At 50.4% G+C, this 14,642-nt stretch overlaps 1 protein-coding gene across 2 annotated transcripts; it reads left to right on the top strand.

Moving 5' to 3' along the window:
- Positions 1-341: 341 nt before the first annotated feature.
- Positions 342-12,879, top strand: TBC1D21 (TBC1 domain family member 21; the record flags this gene model as incomplete). 2 transcript variants are annotated; one of them, XM_080808439.1, is made up of 11 exons in its annotated part: positions 342-401; positions 6,710-6,817; positions 6,942-7,045; positions 8,252-8,346; positions 8,874-8,984; positions 9,099-9,199; positions 10,182-10,278; positions 10,609-10,709; positions 11,644-11,760; positions 12,377-12,460; positions 12,847-12,879. In XM_080808439.1, the coding sequence occupies 11 exons, from the start codon at positions 342-344 to the stop codon at positions 12,877-12,879; spliced, it is 1,011 nt and encodes a 336-aa protein (XP_080664565.1). The 2 variants fall into 2 exon arrangements, with proteins under 2 accessions (XP_080664565.1, XP_080664566.1); XM_080808440.1 differs by lacking the exon at positions 6,710-6,817.
- Positions 12,880-14,642: the final 1,763 nt, after the last annotated feature.

The raw sequence follows: 14,642 nt of genomic DNA, 5'->3' as shown, positions 1-14,642 counted from the left end.
CTCCACTGTACATCCTGTGTCCTGTGTACAGGACAGGTACACAGGATGTCCTGTGATTTTTCTGGCTGACCAGTAGCTTTAGGTTGGTTCCTGCGTGTGTGTTACCTCTGAGGCTGAGCGCTCCCATGTTTCAAGGTCATTGTGATGAAGGTTCCAGGGGCATTGTGACACACGCTGCCCGGCTCTGTTCAGCTGTAGGAGGTCAGGGAGAGGCTAAGTTCCTCCTGGGAATGAAATTCATTCCCTAAAAGGAAGATCACTTTCCCCTGTTAATTAAGCATCCTTTAGGGCTCCAAGTGAGCTCTGGTCAGAAGCTGCTTTGAAGATATCCAGCAGGGCCCATGACCACCCTTTCTCCAGAAAACAGCCTCTCTGCCAGGTGGTCAGCCTCCTTCATCCTGGTATGTGTTTAGTCCATCCTTCCCCAACTTCTGGTTTGCATGTGGCTTTCCTCTGTGGGATGGGAAGGGCTAGAACACTGATCTGGTCTACAAGGTTGAGCAGGGTAAGTTGTACCTTGATCTTACATCAGGACTGAAAAACACAGGTCCCCTTCCTCCCTTTCACCCTTCTTTCTAAGCCAGTTACCTCTCCCCATATGTCACGGTCTAACTTTAATGACTTCTAGATTTGCAATTTCAATCGTAGAGATGCTGATAAATTTTCCTTGGTGTTTTTGCCAACAATTTTGGTATGCTGCCACCAGGTGGCAGTAATGCCTTTGTTAGCAGATGGTTTCAAGCCCACTCAACAAGATATATCTTTTCATTAAAAGTCAGCCTCAGTCATAAAAGTTCACACGGTGTATTTTTCAAAATCATAACAACTAATTATGATGACCATAACCAATCTCAAGTTTCATTAATCCTAATGATTAATACATAAGAAAGCCGAGAGGCAAAATGGGTACCTCTCTCCCTGAGTTTTAAATGTTATGGTTTTATTGCAAATTGTCACCAGGTCTTGATTTGGATTTTCTTTATATCTTTACTCATTTATCTGAACTTACAGAGTGTTAATAATAAAATAACGAACAGTCACATAGCCTTTAGTATGTACCACAACTGTTCTATAGGCTTTATCTATAGTCATTTATTCTCACCGTAAACCTATATGAAGTGGATGATTCTATTATCTTTGTTTTATGAGAAAGTTGGGGCACAGAGACAAAGCAACTTGCCTAAGGTCACGCAGCTGGTAAGTGGCAGAACTGGTATTTAGACCCAGACTGTGGAGTTCATCTTCCAAATCAGTGACTCTCAAAATGTGGTGCCCCAAACTGCCCCATTAACATCAACGGGAAACTTGTAATGCAGGCTCTTGATCCCCAGGTGTCCCGAACCAGAAATTCCCAGGGTGAGGTCCAGTGATCTATGTTTTAACAAGGGCTCCAAGTGAGTCTGATGTGCAGCTAAGTTTGAGAACCATTGTCTCAAACCATTCATTTAATCACTATGCTATACTGATGACACACCCCCATACCTGGGCTGGTAATAATCACCCTGGTAAATTTCAAGTGGCACGTATGCCTCCTCCACCCCAATTTTAATACTCCTTCCCTGCTTGGCCACCCTGCCCTCCCCTGGATGAGAATCACTGACATGATGAGCCACTCTTACTGTTGGGGGTATATCTTGTCCCTCAAGGGAACCAGAGTAGAAGAGGTTGAGAACCATAAGCAGCCAGTGACCCTTCCTACGCCTACTGGGGACCCTGTTGCTATGAGTTTTCAGAGCAACAAGGCATCAGAAGCCCTCCTGGAAAGCTTGCCTTATCCTCCAGTCGCTTTCCTATTTTACTAAAAATATTAGAGGGGGCACCTGGGTTGCTCAGTCGGTTAAACATCTGCCTTTGCCTCAGGTCATGATCCCAGGGTCCCGCAATGGAGCCCAGAGTCAGGCTCCCTGCTCAGCGGGAAGCAAGCTTCTCCCTTTCCCTCTGTGTGCTCTCTCTCTCTCTCTCTCTCTCTCTCTCCAATAAATAACTAAATCTTTTTAAAAAATTTAAAAATTAAAATATTAGAGAAAATCCTTAACACAATGATTCAGAATAGAAGAGGGTAGGGTGATATATGCTTGCAGCCAAGCCCTCCCATAGCAGGAAGATGCTAGAGAAACCGAACCACTTAGGACTCCTACTTCTGGCCTGGGCTATTCTAGAGGAAACACGGCCATGGTGTTGCGTTTGCTGGTGGAGAGCTTTAACCTGTTGAAGCACACCGTAAGGGTGGGAGACTTTCACAACTGGTCTACCTATCAGTGACTAGAAGAAAAGCTACTGCAGAGCTGAAGAAGAGTATCCAGTACCTCGGGGACTACATATCCCCCCAGGCTAAACACCCTGATTCTGATGCCAAACAGCTCTGTGTTCAAATATCAGCCCTGATATTCACTGTATGACCTCTGATATACTAAATAACCCCCTCTCCCAGCCTCAGTTCCCTGATCAGTAAAATAGTGTGATAACCACACCTACATGCAGGGGCACCTGCATGGCTCAGTCGGTGCAGCATCTGCTTTCTGCTCAGGTCACAATCTCAGGGCCCTGGGATTGAGCCCCACGTCAGGATCCCTGCTTGGCAGGGAGTCTGCTTCTCCCTCTCCTGCTCCCCCTGCTTGTGTCCCCTGTCTCTCAAATAAATAAATAAAATCTTAAAAAAATAAATAACCACACCTACCTTGTAGGTGGCTGCAAAGATTAAATGATAAGTACGAAGTGCCTAGAACAGTGCCTGGTACATCATCAATGTTTTGTAAATCAGAGAATATAATACATTTATTTTCATAATTGATTTATTTGGGTTTCTATCATTTTTGTGCTTTATGCTTTTGTGAATTCCTTGTTGCTTCCTGTATTACCTGCTTTTATTTTTAAAAGTGAATTAGAAGGAAAATGCCCTGTTCCTATAAATCTCAATTTTTTAAGTAAAAAAATTTTTTTTCTTCTGATTCCATCCCTCAATCTAATAAAAAAATGTTTTTTTTTTAAATCTTCTCACAAAAAACACTCTAGGCCTTGGAGTCTTCACTGGTGAACTATATTAAATATTGAAGAAAGAAATGTTACCTATTCAATACAAACTATGCTTGAAAATTTTAAAGTGGGAACCCATCCCTACTCCTCCGATGAAGCCAGTAGGACCCTGATACCAAATCAAAGACATTACAAGAAGAGAAAATTGTAGACCAATATCTCACGTGAACACTGATGCAAAGATCTGAAATAAAATTAAGCATATAGTCTCCAATAATGTATAAAAAGGATAACATATCACCAGTGGGGTTTGTCCAAGCAATGCAAGGCTGATTCAACATTCAGAAGCATGCAACATAATTTACCGTATTAACAAACTAAGAAACAAAAACTGTACGATCATTTCAACAGATGCAGAGTATTGTTTGAAAAAATCCAATAGCCATTCCTGATAAGAACTCCCAGCAAACTAGCAGTGGAACAGAGCTTCCTCAACCTGATAGTGGGCAGCTACAAAAAGCCTGCTGTGAATATTATGCTGAGTCATGAAAGTCTGAATGCTTTTCCTCTAAGACTGCGAACAGAGCAAAGATACCTGCTCTCACCGTGTTTATTTACCTCTGCAACGGGAGGTCTAGCCAGTTCATAAATGAATAAATAAATAAATAAATAAATAAATTTTTACAATAACATCCCCCTAACCGAAAATATTTAGGGATAAATCTAACAAAATACATGAACAGCCTACATACCTACAAAATAATGCCGAGATAAATTTAAAAAGACCTAAATAGAGAAATACAGAATATGTTAGTCTTTTTGTGCCATATGTCTCTGTTGCAACCACTTAACTCTGCTATTTTAAAGATTTTTATTTATTTATTTGAGAGAGAGAGAGAGCACAAGCAGAGGGAGGGGCAGAGGAAGAGGGAGAAGCAGGCTCCTTCCCTGAGCAGGGAGCCCAATGCAGGGCTTGATCCCAGGACTCCGGGATTATGACTTGAGCTGAGGGCAGGTGCGCAACAGACTGAGCCACCCAGGGGCCTCTTCACTCTGCTTTTTTTTTTTTTTTTAATTTATTTATTTGTTAGAGAGCGCGAGCAAGTGAGCACAGGCAGACAGAGTGGTAGGCAGAGGCAGAGGGAGAAGCAGGCTCCCCGCCGAGCAAGGAGCCCGATGTGGGACTCGATCCCAGGACGCTGGGATCATGACCTGAGCTGAAGGCAGCTGCTTAACCAACTGAGCCACCCAGGCGTCCCTTCACTCTGCTTTTTTAGCGTGAAAGCAGCCATCGACGGATACATGAATGAATGGGCACGGCTGTGTGCCAATAAAACTTTATTTAAAAAAAAGAAAAAACAAGACAGGTTGCAAGCCAGATTTGGCCCATGGGTTGCAGTTTGCTCATTGTTGGCCTCTATAATAAATCCCCATGGAATCCGCAAAGGCTACTAAGACTAATAAGTGAGGTTAACAACGTGGCAGGATACGAGATCAATATATAAAAACCCATTGTAAAATGAAACAAGATGGGATTGGGAGGGAGACAAACCATAAGAGACTCTTAATCTCATAAAACAAACTGAGGGTTGCTGGGGGAGGGGAGCAATGGAGAGGGTGGTTGGGTTATGGACATTGGGGAGGGTATGTGCTATGGTGAGTGCTGTGAAGTGTAAAACTGGCGATTCACAGACCTGTACCCCTGGGTCTAATAATACATTACATGTTAATAAAAAAATAAAAATTTTTTTAAAAATTGTATTTCTACATACTAGCAATGAACAATTAGAAGTTGAAAGTTTAAAAATAACACCTTTCACAATAACATACCCCCAACCCAAAATATTTAGCTATATATCTGACAAAATACATGAAAAAGCTACATACCTACAAAACAATGCTGAGAGAAATTAAAGAAGACCTAAACAGATGGAGAAATATACCATGATCATGGGTCAGAAAGCTCAGTATTATGGTCAATTCTCCCCAAACTGACCTATAAATTCAGCACAGTCCCTATCAAAATTACAGCTGCCTTTACCGTAGAAATTGATAAATTGACTAAGAATTCTATGGAAATGCACTGCCAAAGTTCCCTTTCATGATTAAGGACCCCAGGATGCAGCCCAACGTTGCCTACTCTCTCTTGCTTCCTGCCACGGTTCACGCTGAGTGTCGCAGTCCGAATATAGGTTGGGAGAACACGATGGCAGGTTGAGGGTCGGAAGCCGGGCTCTGCTCAGACAACAGTGTCTATGCGACTGGGGCATGACATCAGACAGAGCCTGCTTCCCAAGGTTAGGCCAACAATGAGGGTGGAGTTGGGTTTTTTGTTTGTTTTGTTTTTGTTTTGTTTTTTCGTATCTTCTTGGGCCCCTGTGTCCTATTTCGGTTCAGAAGATAGATCCTGGAGGCATTACTAAGGGGCTCAATCCATGCCTATCAAATGTGGCATTAGTGGAAATGACCGCCAATCTGGGCCCATGGGTACTGATTTTTTTTTAATTTCCAGGGCTAAAGCGACTTCTAACAGCTTCCTCTCTCTCAGTCCTTGGACCAGCAGCAGCAGCAATCTCCTGGGAGCTTGTTAGAAACGCGTCATCTTGACCCTCAGAGTCAGAATCTGCTTTTTAGGAAGATTCTCAGGGGACTCCTATGCAAATTCAATTTGAGTCACACATGGGCGTGTTCGGGTGTATATCCCTGTATATCCCTGGGGAGTTGGGAGTGTGCCTATCACACAGGGCGAGTCACCTGCCAAGCTCTGTCCATCAGCCCGTCCTCGTGCCTGCAATAATGGCATTTCAAGATGCGCTTCTCTCCAATAAAGGCTTCCTCGAGGAAGCTTCCCCATTCTGGCAGGAGCTCTTACCTCCTGATTACTGTCTTATGAGCATTTTTAATTACTTCCCAAGCAGTGTCCTCACCTCCCCCATCACACACACACACACACACACACACACACACACACACACCTCTTATGTAAACCAGAAGCCATTTCTTACGATGAACTCTTTGACTCTTCCAGGAAAGGCAAAAGTTAGCTCATGGGAGTGTTTAGCGCTTATTTTATATCTTTCCACTATCAAATTCGTAGGCATTATTACAGAAAAGTTTGAAAACACAAGTAGAAGGAAAAGATGATATAGGACCCCATTTCTTCAAGATAATCACTCTCGCTTTTGGTCGGTTGTTGGTTTTGTTTGTTTGTTTGTTTTCAGTTTTTTCCATAACAGAATTGCCCTAGTGATTAATGCACTATACATTAGACTATATAAGGCATAGTTTTCATAATACGTAACAGGTCTACGGGGAGTATAGCACATAGAGAGGATAGAGGCTAGATACTGAATGTATAATTTTGTATTCTGCTTTTTTCTGTTAACATTTTAATGTTTCCAGGTTTTCATTCCCTGTAAGCCCCATTTTTTTAATGCCTCACAATATTCCATTGAGCATATAAATTATAGTTTATTTAACTATTCCCTTACTGCATGTTAGAGCACGTGTGGTTTTTCCTTTTGGTAAGTAATGCGCCATGAAAATTATTGTGTATTCAGCATTTTTCTATAACTTTGCAGTAATTTCTTTAGGATAGATTTCTGGAAGTGAGTCAGAAACAGGGAACTTGATTCATATTGCAAAATCCAGATGATAGGATGAGGAAAAAAAAATCAAACTTAAAAAGAAAAGCCAAAGGTTCCTAACAGAGGGCTGAAGTGATTGTCCTTGCCAGGCGAAGAGAAAACCACCCATTGACAAGACAGAATGGGATGGCTTCTTCGATGAGAACGGTCTATTGGCCAAATCACGAGACCTCATTTGTGTGAACATCCTGGAGCGGGTACGGTCCCCAAGGCCTTGCCCTGGCACTGGAGGGCACGGGTGGGCAAGGGGCAGGCGTGGCATTTGGAGACACCCTCTTGGCAGGCATCTGGAGGTCTCCTGACCTCTCGCCCCCACCCCAGGGTCTGCACCCCTTCGTGAGGACAGAAGCCTGGAAGTTCCTCACGGGCTACTACTCATGGCAGAGCTCCCAGGATGAGCGGCTCACCGTGGACAGTACAAGGAGGTAGAACATTCCAGACCCTGTCAGGGGAGGGTAGGTGACAGTGCCCATCCCAGCCTGACAATTGCAGTCTTCTTCCCCCCAATGGATTTCTTATTCTAAGAGACAAAACCGCCCCTGTGCTCCTGACCCAGGGCGTGAACACGGGAGGGGCCAGCACCCTCCCGCTCAGCTCCATTAAGCCATGCACAGATGGCCCGGAAGGGGCTTGATCCCAACAGCTCCTCGCCCCGCCACCACCCCATCCCTTCCTCTCCTAGGGCCTAAGCAGCCTAGTTGAGCTGAAGATTCATGCACAAAGGGCCAGTGGAGAACCATTCAGGGCAGTAAGGGAACTGAGGGCTGGCCTGGAAAGCTCGAGAGCCCTGACAAGAGCCCGTGTTAGCTCCCCAAGGCTGCTGTCACAGGCACCACAAATAGGGTTTTGCAACAGTGGGAATCTATTCCCTCACTTCTGGAGTCCAAAAGCCCAAAAGCAAGGTGCCAGCAGCGCCCCACTCCCTGAAGGCTCTAGGGGAGAGTCCTCCCCTGCCTCTGAGGTTTTTTGTGACTTTGGGGACTCCTCCCAACTCTGCCTCCATGGTCACACGGACTGCTCCTCTCCCCTCTGTCTCTGTGTCTCTTCGTGTCCTAAGAAGGACACTTGTCACTGGATTTAGGGTCCACTGAGATAATCTAGATTGATCTCATCTCGAGATCCTTAATTACATCCACAAAAGCCCTTTTTTGAGTAAGTTCACATTCGCAAGATTTAGTAGTTAAGGTGTAGATATGGCTTTGAAGGGTCACCAGCCTCCTACAGCACCTAAGCACGTCCTAATGACGGACACTAAACACTGCCTCATCCAGGCCTTCTGACTGCAAGTCCAAGGTGCCAGGATGATCCCCATTCTACGGAAGAGGAAACTGAGTCTTAGAGAGGGATCATGATGTCCCCAAGGCCTCACCCTTGTTGCAAACTCCCAGTTATTAATTGTGGAGCCAGAAATCAGGAACAGCTGTGAGACCCCTAGGGCCACAAGACTGAACCTGCCTCCATGCTGCCTTCTGGGGGCACATGAGCACAGGACAGCACAGTTAGGGCTGGTGCAGACCAAGATGAGGGAAGCCTCACAGGTAGAGGGAGAGCCTAGTGGAGAGCGCTGCTCAGACTGTCCTTGACTGGCGAGGAGAAGGCTGTCTCCTCCAGCCTCAGTTCTGTCTGCCCAGGAAGAACTATGAGGCCTTGTGCGAGATGTATAAAAAGATTCAGCCCCTTCTGGAAAACCTGCACCGGGACTTTATGGAGACTCGGAATTCCATTGGTGAGCAGAGTTGGGTGGGCAGGGCTGGATAGGGCGGGAGAGCCTGAGGCCATGCCTGCCTGCTCCTCAGTCATATGCAGGGGCGGATGGTTTCCCGGTTCCTGGCAGAGGCCTTGAATTCTGGAATTCTGCTGGCTAAACCCTGGTTAGTCCACCCATCATGTCTCCTAGGGGCTCCTACATGCCTGGCGTCATATTCCCTTGAGTGCATGCTGTTCCTGCTGCTTTGTCTTCATCTCTCCCCTTTGGCCTTGAACAAGACTGGATTTCAATGGACGGGGCCAGTGGAGCGGGGATGGGGGGGTGCATTCCTGGCAGAGGGTGTGGCCTAGTCAAAGATTCGGAGGTGAGGACAAAGCCAGGCAGCTCAGGGCGTGGTGCTGGACAGAGCCTTGTGGGCGGATGTCATTTTCACGATCTCCTCCCCAGGGTGCCCTGGGTCCTGCCCTTTGGGGGAATGAACTCATTCATGGCCCCTCTGCTGAGGCCATCTGGTGCCACTGACCTGTCTCTTGTCCCCAACCTAGCGTATGACATTCAGAAACTCTACGACAAAGACCACCTAGGCAACGTCATTATCGACAAGAAGAGACTAGAGAAAATCTTGCTCCTGAGTTATGTCTGCAATACCCAGGCAGGTGGGCCGTGGGGCTGAACCTCTCCTCAGCCCCCCTTCTCAGTTCCTTCCTGGAACCCCTTCCCTGACCAAGCCCGGGCTCACCTGTCCTCACTGTCTCCTCTCCCCCACCCAGAGTACCAGCAGGGCTTCCACGAGATGGTGATGCTTTTCCAGCTGATGGCAGAACACGACCATGAGACCTTCTGGCTTTTCCAGTTCTTCCTGCAGAAAACGGTGAGGGCTGGGCCTGAGCTCAGGGCCCACCTCCCTGCCAGTCCCCAGACACCCCCCGGAGGTCAGGCAGGCAATGGGAGCCCCGGCTCTTTCCTCCAGCCACGTAACAGCCCTCTGGGTCCCAGAGGAGCCTGGGCAGACAACACTCACCCCAGTGAGTTTATTGGGGGGTGGGCTGTGTGTGTTGCAAGCATTGGAGTTGAGGAGGGGGCTGGAAGGGTGCTCTGGGTCCAGTTCTCACCAAACCTTGAAAGAGTGTAACTGGCCGGTCCCAGGAATGGCTGCTTCTTCCTGGCATTCCGCCCCCCCCCCAAACAGGGCTCTGCTCCCACAGACCCTCCATGGCTCCCCGTCGCTTCCAGAGTAAGATCTGGTAACCTTGGCCGGGCATTCAAGGACTATCTTTGGCCTCCTCTCTCACTGCTCCTTTCACATGACCCACAGTTCAGACCCACCAGGGGACTGGCTACTCCCCAGATGCACCCCACCAGGGGACTGGCTACTCCCCAGATGCACCCACAGTGATCAGGTTGAGGGCTTTTGAAGTGGCTTTCTCCAGAACACCCTCCCTTGGAAAACCTTTCCTCGTGGTCTGGGAGCGGCTGTCCAGAATCAACCCTCACCCCTTCCCCCCTCCCCGAAACAATGGGTTGATGCTCTTCCCCGTCCCACTTAGTTCTGTCCGCATAGCCGGGCTGGCTGCATTGAGAGCCGCACCTGAGACATCCCTGGATCCCCAACCCCGACACACACACATAGGTGCACACACATGTATAAAAGAGCACACCTACACACCCAGATCACGGAGACACAGACATGATGTGAGTGTGCGCCTGCGCACACACCATCAGGCTCATACTGACACAAGCCCAGCCCGGAGCCAGCCACACACAGGGCTTCCGGCACTGAGTCGCTGGTGACCCCGGCCGGCCCTCAAGCCAAAAAAGATTCGGTTGCCGTTGCTCCCGCCCATCTTTCTCAGGAGCACAGCTGTGTTATCAAGATCGGAGTTGGCAAGAACCTGGATATGCTCAACACTCTGATCAACTTCTTGGACCCCGTGTTTGCGGAGCACCTAAGTGAGTAGACCACCCCCAACCTCCTGCAAACGGACAGCTCCGCCCACAGGGTGGGCCTGAGAAGGGCCCCGCCCCCAGTCCTGTCCTGGCGGTGGGAGCCTTTGGTCCTCTCTCCCGTCCGGGAGGAGGGTTCATCTAGACGTGGGGATGGAACGCGGGCAGTTGACAATTCACCGCAAACATTCTCTGAAGACAGCTGGCAACGTGAGAGCCAGGCATTTTGGATTTCCCCGGGGTGTTCTCGAGCCCTGCTGTTCGGCCTATCAGTGCGCCACCCCTGGTTTCCCCGACTGGGTCCTCTGGGCTGACACCCCGCTTCTCTCTCCACAGGAGGGAAGGGGGCGGGGGCCGTGCAGTCCCTCTTCCCCTGGTTCTGCCTCTGCTTCCAGCGGGCCTTCAAGTCCTTCGACGACGTCTGGAGGCTCTGGGAGGTGAGTCCTCCTTGGACGGAGGGGCTAGACCCCCACCCCTTTAACAAACAGGGGGGAAGCCCGTTTCCTTGCCTCCCCTTTATTGCTGCTTTGGGATGGAGTTGAGCAGGTTGGGGTTTGTGGGGCCTTGTTGGAGAAGGCGAGAACATCAGCCTGTCCATCTGTCCATCCGGTCCCACCAGGACCTTCTTCAGGGCAGCGGGGGCAGAAGGAGGGGCTCTCAGCCTGTGCGGTGGAAGCCCGGCTGGCTTTCCTGCCACTCTAACCCCGGCAGGCCTCCCTCTGTTCCACATCCCCAGCTGCCCCTTCCTCTGCTTACCCCTTCGTTTGAGTGCTGGCTCCCTGTGAGCTCTCACTCCTGGAGAAGGAGGGACCCTCCGAGCACAGGTCAAAGGTGCAATTCTTTGATCCCAGGCCTTCGGGCCATAGGCCCATGAACCTCCTTGGGAACAGACCCACTGCCCACTTCTGCTCTGCCCAGCCCAACACTCCACCTGGCATTCAGCGCCCCACAAGTCAACTCCCACCTGCCTTACCCCTCCCTCCTGGCCTGTTGGTTGCCATGCCCAAGTCCACGGCCACCCCCAGACCCCTGGGGACACCTCTGGATTGTTGACTGATCAACCTTTGCTTTGCCAAAGCTCCACTCCTTCTCCTCCTCTCTCCCCTTCCTCCCTCCCTCTCCCTTTCTCTTTCCCTCCTTCCCTCTCGCATCCTCTCCTCCTCTAGCTAATGAATTCCCTAAAGCTTTTTCTCTGAGTCCCCCAGTAGCCAGCACAATGCCTGGGATCCCCCGAGGTAGCACCTGCCTGAGTGAGCGAGGGAGTCAGCAGTGGCCCAGGGATGGCCAACCCCGGGTAGGTCTGTGGTCAGTGGGCACCTCACCACCCAAAGGGCCGGGAAGCCCGGGCTGAGACTCATGGGCCATATGCAGGTTCTGCTGACAGGGAAACCCTGCAGAAACTTCCAGGTGCTGGTGGCCTACAGCATGCTGCAGATGGTGCGCGAGCAGGTGCTGCAGGAGAGCCTGACCAGCGACGGCATTCTCCTGGTGAGAGGACCCTGGGGCCAGGCCAGCCCCTCCCCCACCCCCCACACCTCCCACGCCTCCCATGCCATCCCAGCCCTCCGGCCCTGGCAGGAACTGGGTTGTCCTGAGCAACTTGCTGGTCTCATGACAAGCCGGATGCAGCGGGACAGTAACCATCACAGCAGCGCCCTAATTTAGCATAGGAGGATACTGAGGCCTTGAAAGCTTTTCAGCCTCTAGGTTTACTGCCTCCCAAGTTAACCCCCTGGGCCCTAGGGTCCCCCTGTGGCAAAAGACCGAGAGTTTTCTGACATTGCTAAAAAGCAGTCTAGGTTAAAAAAAAAAAAATCTAGGGAGACAGCCCAATTATAAAACAAGTTCTCCTTAGAAGCTCCTGAGACCCTCAGGGGAACCCCGGTACCCCTCAGAGCCCCGTATGAAAACGACACTTACCATTCTCCCCACAAATACCACATTCCTGAGGTGAAAATTCGGCATTGTGCCAGGCTGGTTGGGGAGAGATCAGGTGGCCCCAGCTACTGCCAGGAGCAGTGGCCTTGTCCCCTGGAAGTGGGAGGCAGCCGCCTGTACCCAGGGAGAGAGACCTGCTTCCTCCTGGCTTCCTCTCCTGGCACAGGCCTGCAACAACCTCATTGACCTTGAGGCTGACATGCTGATCTCTGCTGCCTGCTTGGTGTATGCTGAGCTCATCCAGAAAGATGTAAGTGGCCTAGATGATTTGCCTTCCTCCTCTTCCTCCTCCAAGAAGCCTTCTCTGATTTTCCGAGCCCAGCCCCGGCATATGGCAGGATATTCGGCTGCAGAGACACAATTTGTGTCTGCCTCGCTCTCCGCCACCAGCCCATGGGTGCGGCTTGGCGTGGTCTCCTTGCTGTTTGCATGTGCAACTCCCACCTCCCCAGGGAGGCTGTGCCACCCGACCACGCCGCCCTCCTCCCTCATGCCCTGCGTGCATCCCAGCAGGTCGGGCACAGGGCTGGGTCCCCCGGGGTTCAGTAGGATGTCACTGGCTGGACAGACTGAGGAATGAGAGCAACAGACCAACGTCTATCTGCCTCAACCTTCCGGCACCCTCCTCTTCCCCAGGTTCCTCAGCCACTGAAGGACTTCTTTCTCTGAGGACTCTCGCAATGGACAGATGCCCTCAACGGACAGGACGGAGGTGGTGCTTCAGCCGTGAGGTCCGACGGGCATGAGGGTGAGGGGGTCGCTAATACAGCTGCACAGGAAACAGCCTCCGGAGTCAGAGTTTGTGGTGCGCGGTGGGTCTCCTGCGGACACGCGAGGGTGGAGAGGAATGTCCAACGGTGAGAGAGGCCCGGTGGGTGAGCAGGGAGATGGCGAGGCCAGTGAGGAGGCCGGCACACCAGGGACACTGCGCCCGTTGGAAACTCTTCCGCGAATGAAGGCTTCTACTGTGGTTCCGCACTTGGAGGCACATGGGTCAGGACGGAAACAGCTTCGAGAGCCTCCTAGCCTCCTGCGCGAGACAAACTGAACATGTCTCACCCCTGGACCAGGTCTTGAGAAGAGGCCCTGACCACAGGGCTTTGCACACACGCCGCCGTTTTCCCCCTTACGCCCAACACCATGATCCTGCATTCGGTGGTTCATCCGCGGATCCCCTGCGGTCTGTGGAAGAACACAGCCCAGGTCTCTGGCTCGCAGGCCATTCCCCTCCTGGTTTCAAAGCCTCATATGCACACTTTCATATCTCAGCCTAGAATGCATCCTCAGACTAACCTCGTTTCTTTGGCCTTCGTCAGTCTCTCCAGAGAACGCCCCCTGTTCCCCAGCCCCAGCAGCCTAGTCGCTCCCTGGGGCAGAAGCTTGTGCCGCCCGCACTTCCCAGACAGTGCTCTGGCCTGGAACCCCCTGCCCAGCCTGCTCATGCTCCGAGGGTGCCCTCAGGGTGACAAAGGATTGGCCAGAAGGGGCTGAACCCACAGAGAGGCCGGGGTTGACCAGGTGCCCCATATCTGCTCTGCGAGTGTGCACATCTGCATGCATGTGTATGTGCAAACATACACACACACCTGCTCAGTGGCTACACCTTTCCAGAGGGACTGAAGGATCCACTGATTTTGCTGTGACCTTGGCCCCTAGGGGGAGGCATAACCATCCTTCCCACTCTTCCCCAGCTGCCCCCTTCTGCTCCCATCCTGTCACTCTCAGTGACCGTCACTCAAAAGGCACTACAACCCCAATTAGTATCTGGTCTCCTTCCCTTCCAGTGACAGTCCCCAGCCACGGCTAGCTCGGAGTCCCTCAGCCGCTGTATGCGTGCTGGAGGCGTGTGTTGTTGAAGAGTGGGGCCCCGGTCCCTCCGCCAGAGTCTTTCCTGCTGGCTGAAGAGCCAGCGTTTCCAGGCAGGAAGTTCACGTACTGTGCTTCTTGGGTTTATGTTCCCAAGACAGTTGATTTCAATAAGGGCTCCTGTGTGGGAACCAGTTCTCCAAGAACAAAACTGTGTTTTCATTTTACCAAAAACCAGAGTAAAAGACAACTTGGGGACACCTGGGTGACTCAGTAGATTAAGCCTCTACCTTTGGCTCAGGTCATGATCTCAGGGTCCTGGGATGAAGCCCCACATCAGGCTCTCTGCTCAGCAGGGAGCCTGCTTCTCCCTTTCTCTCCATCTACCTCTCTGCCTACTTATGATCTCTCTTTCTCTGTCAAATAAATAAATAAAATCGTAAAAAAAAAAAAAAAAAAGAGACAACTTTGTGCACCAACTGTGGCCTGGGGAAGAGTCCAGAGAAACATCAGATGTGCTTTTCCTAAGGCTTCCTTTGGCCCGGCAGCATCAGTTGGCTTCCTATTGTGGGTTGAGACATCTACACCATGCCAGACATCTATTCCAAAACTAAAAAATTGAAGAA

The sequence above is a fragment of the Martes martes genome (assembly GCF_963455335.1).
Source record: "Martes martes genome assembly, chromosome: 7".
NCBI classification, from domain to species: Eukaryota; Metazoa; Chordata; class Mammalia; order Carnivora; family Mustelidae; genus Martes; species Martes martes.
Note: the sequence above shows the minus strand (reverse complement) of the source record. Positions and strands in the feature narration are given on the sequence as shown.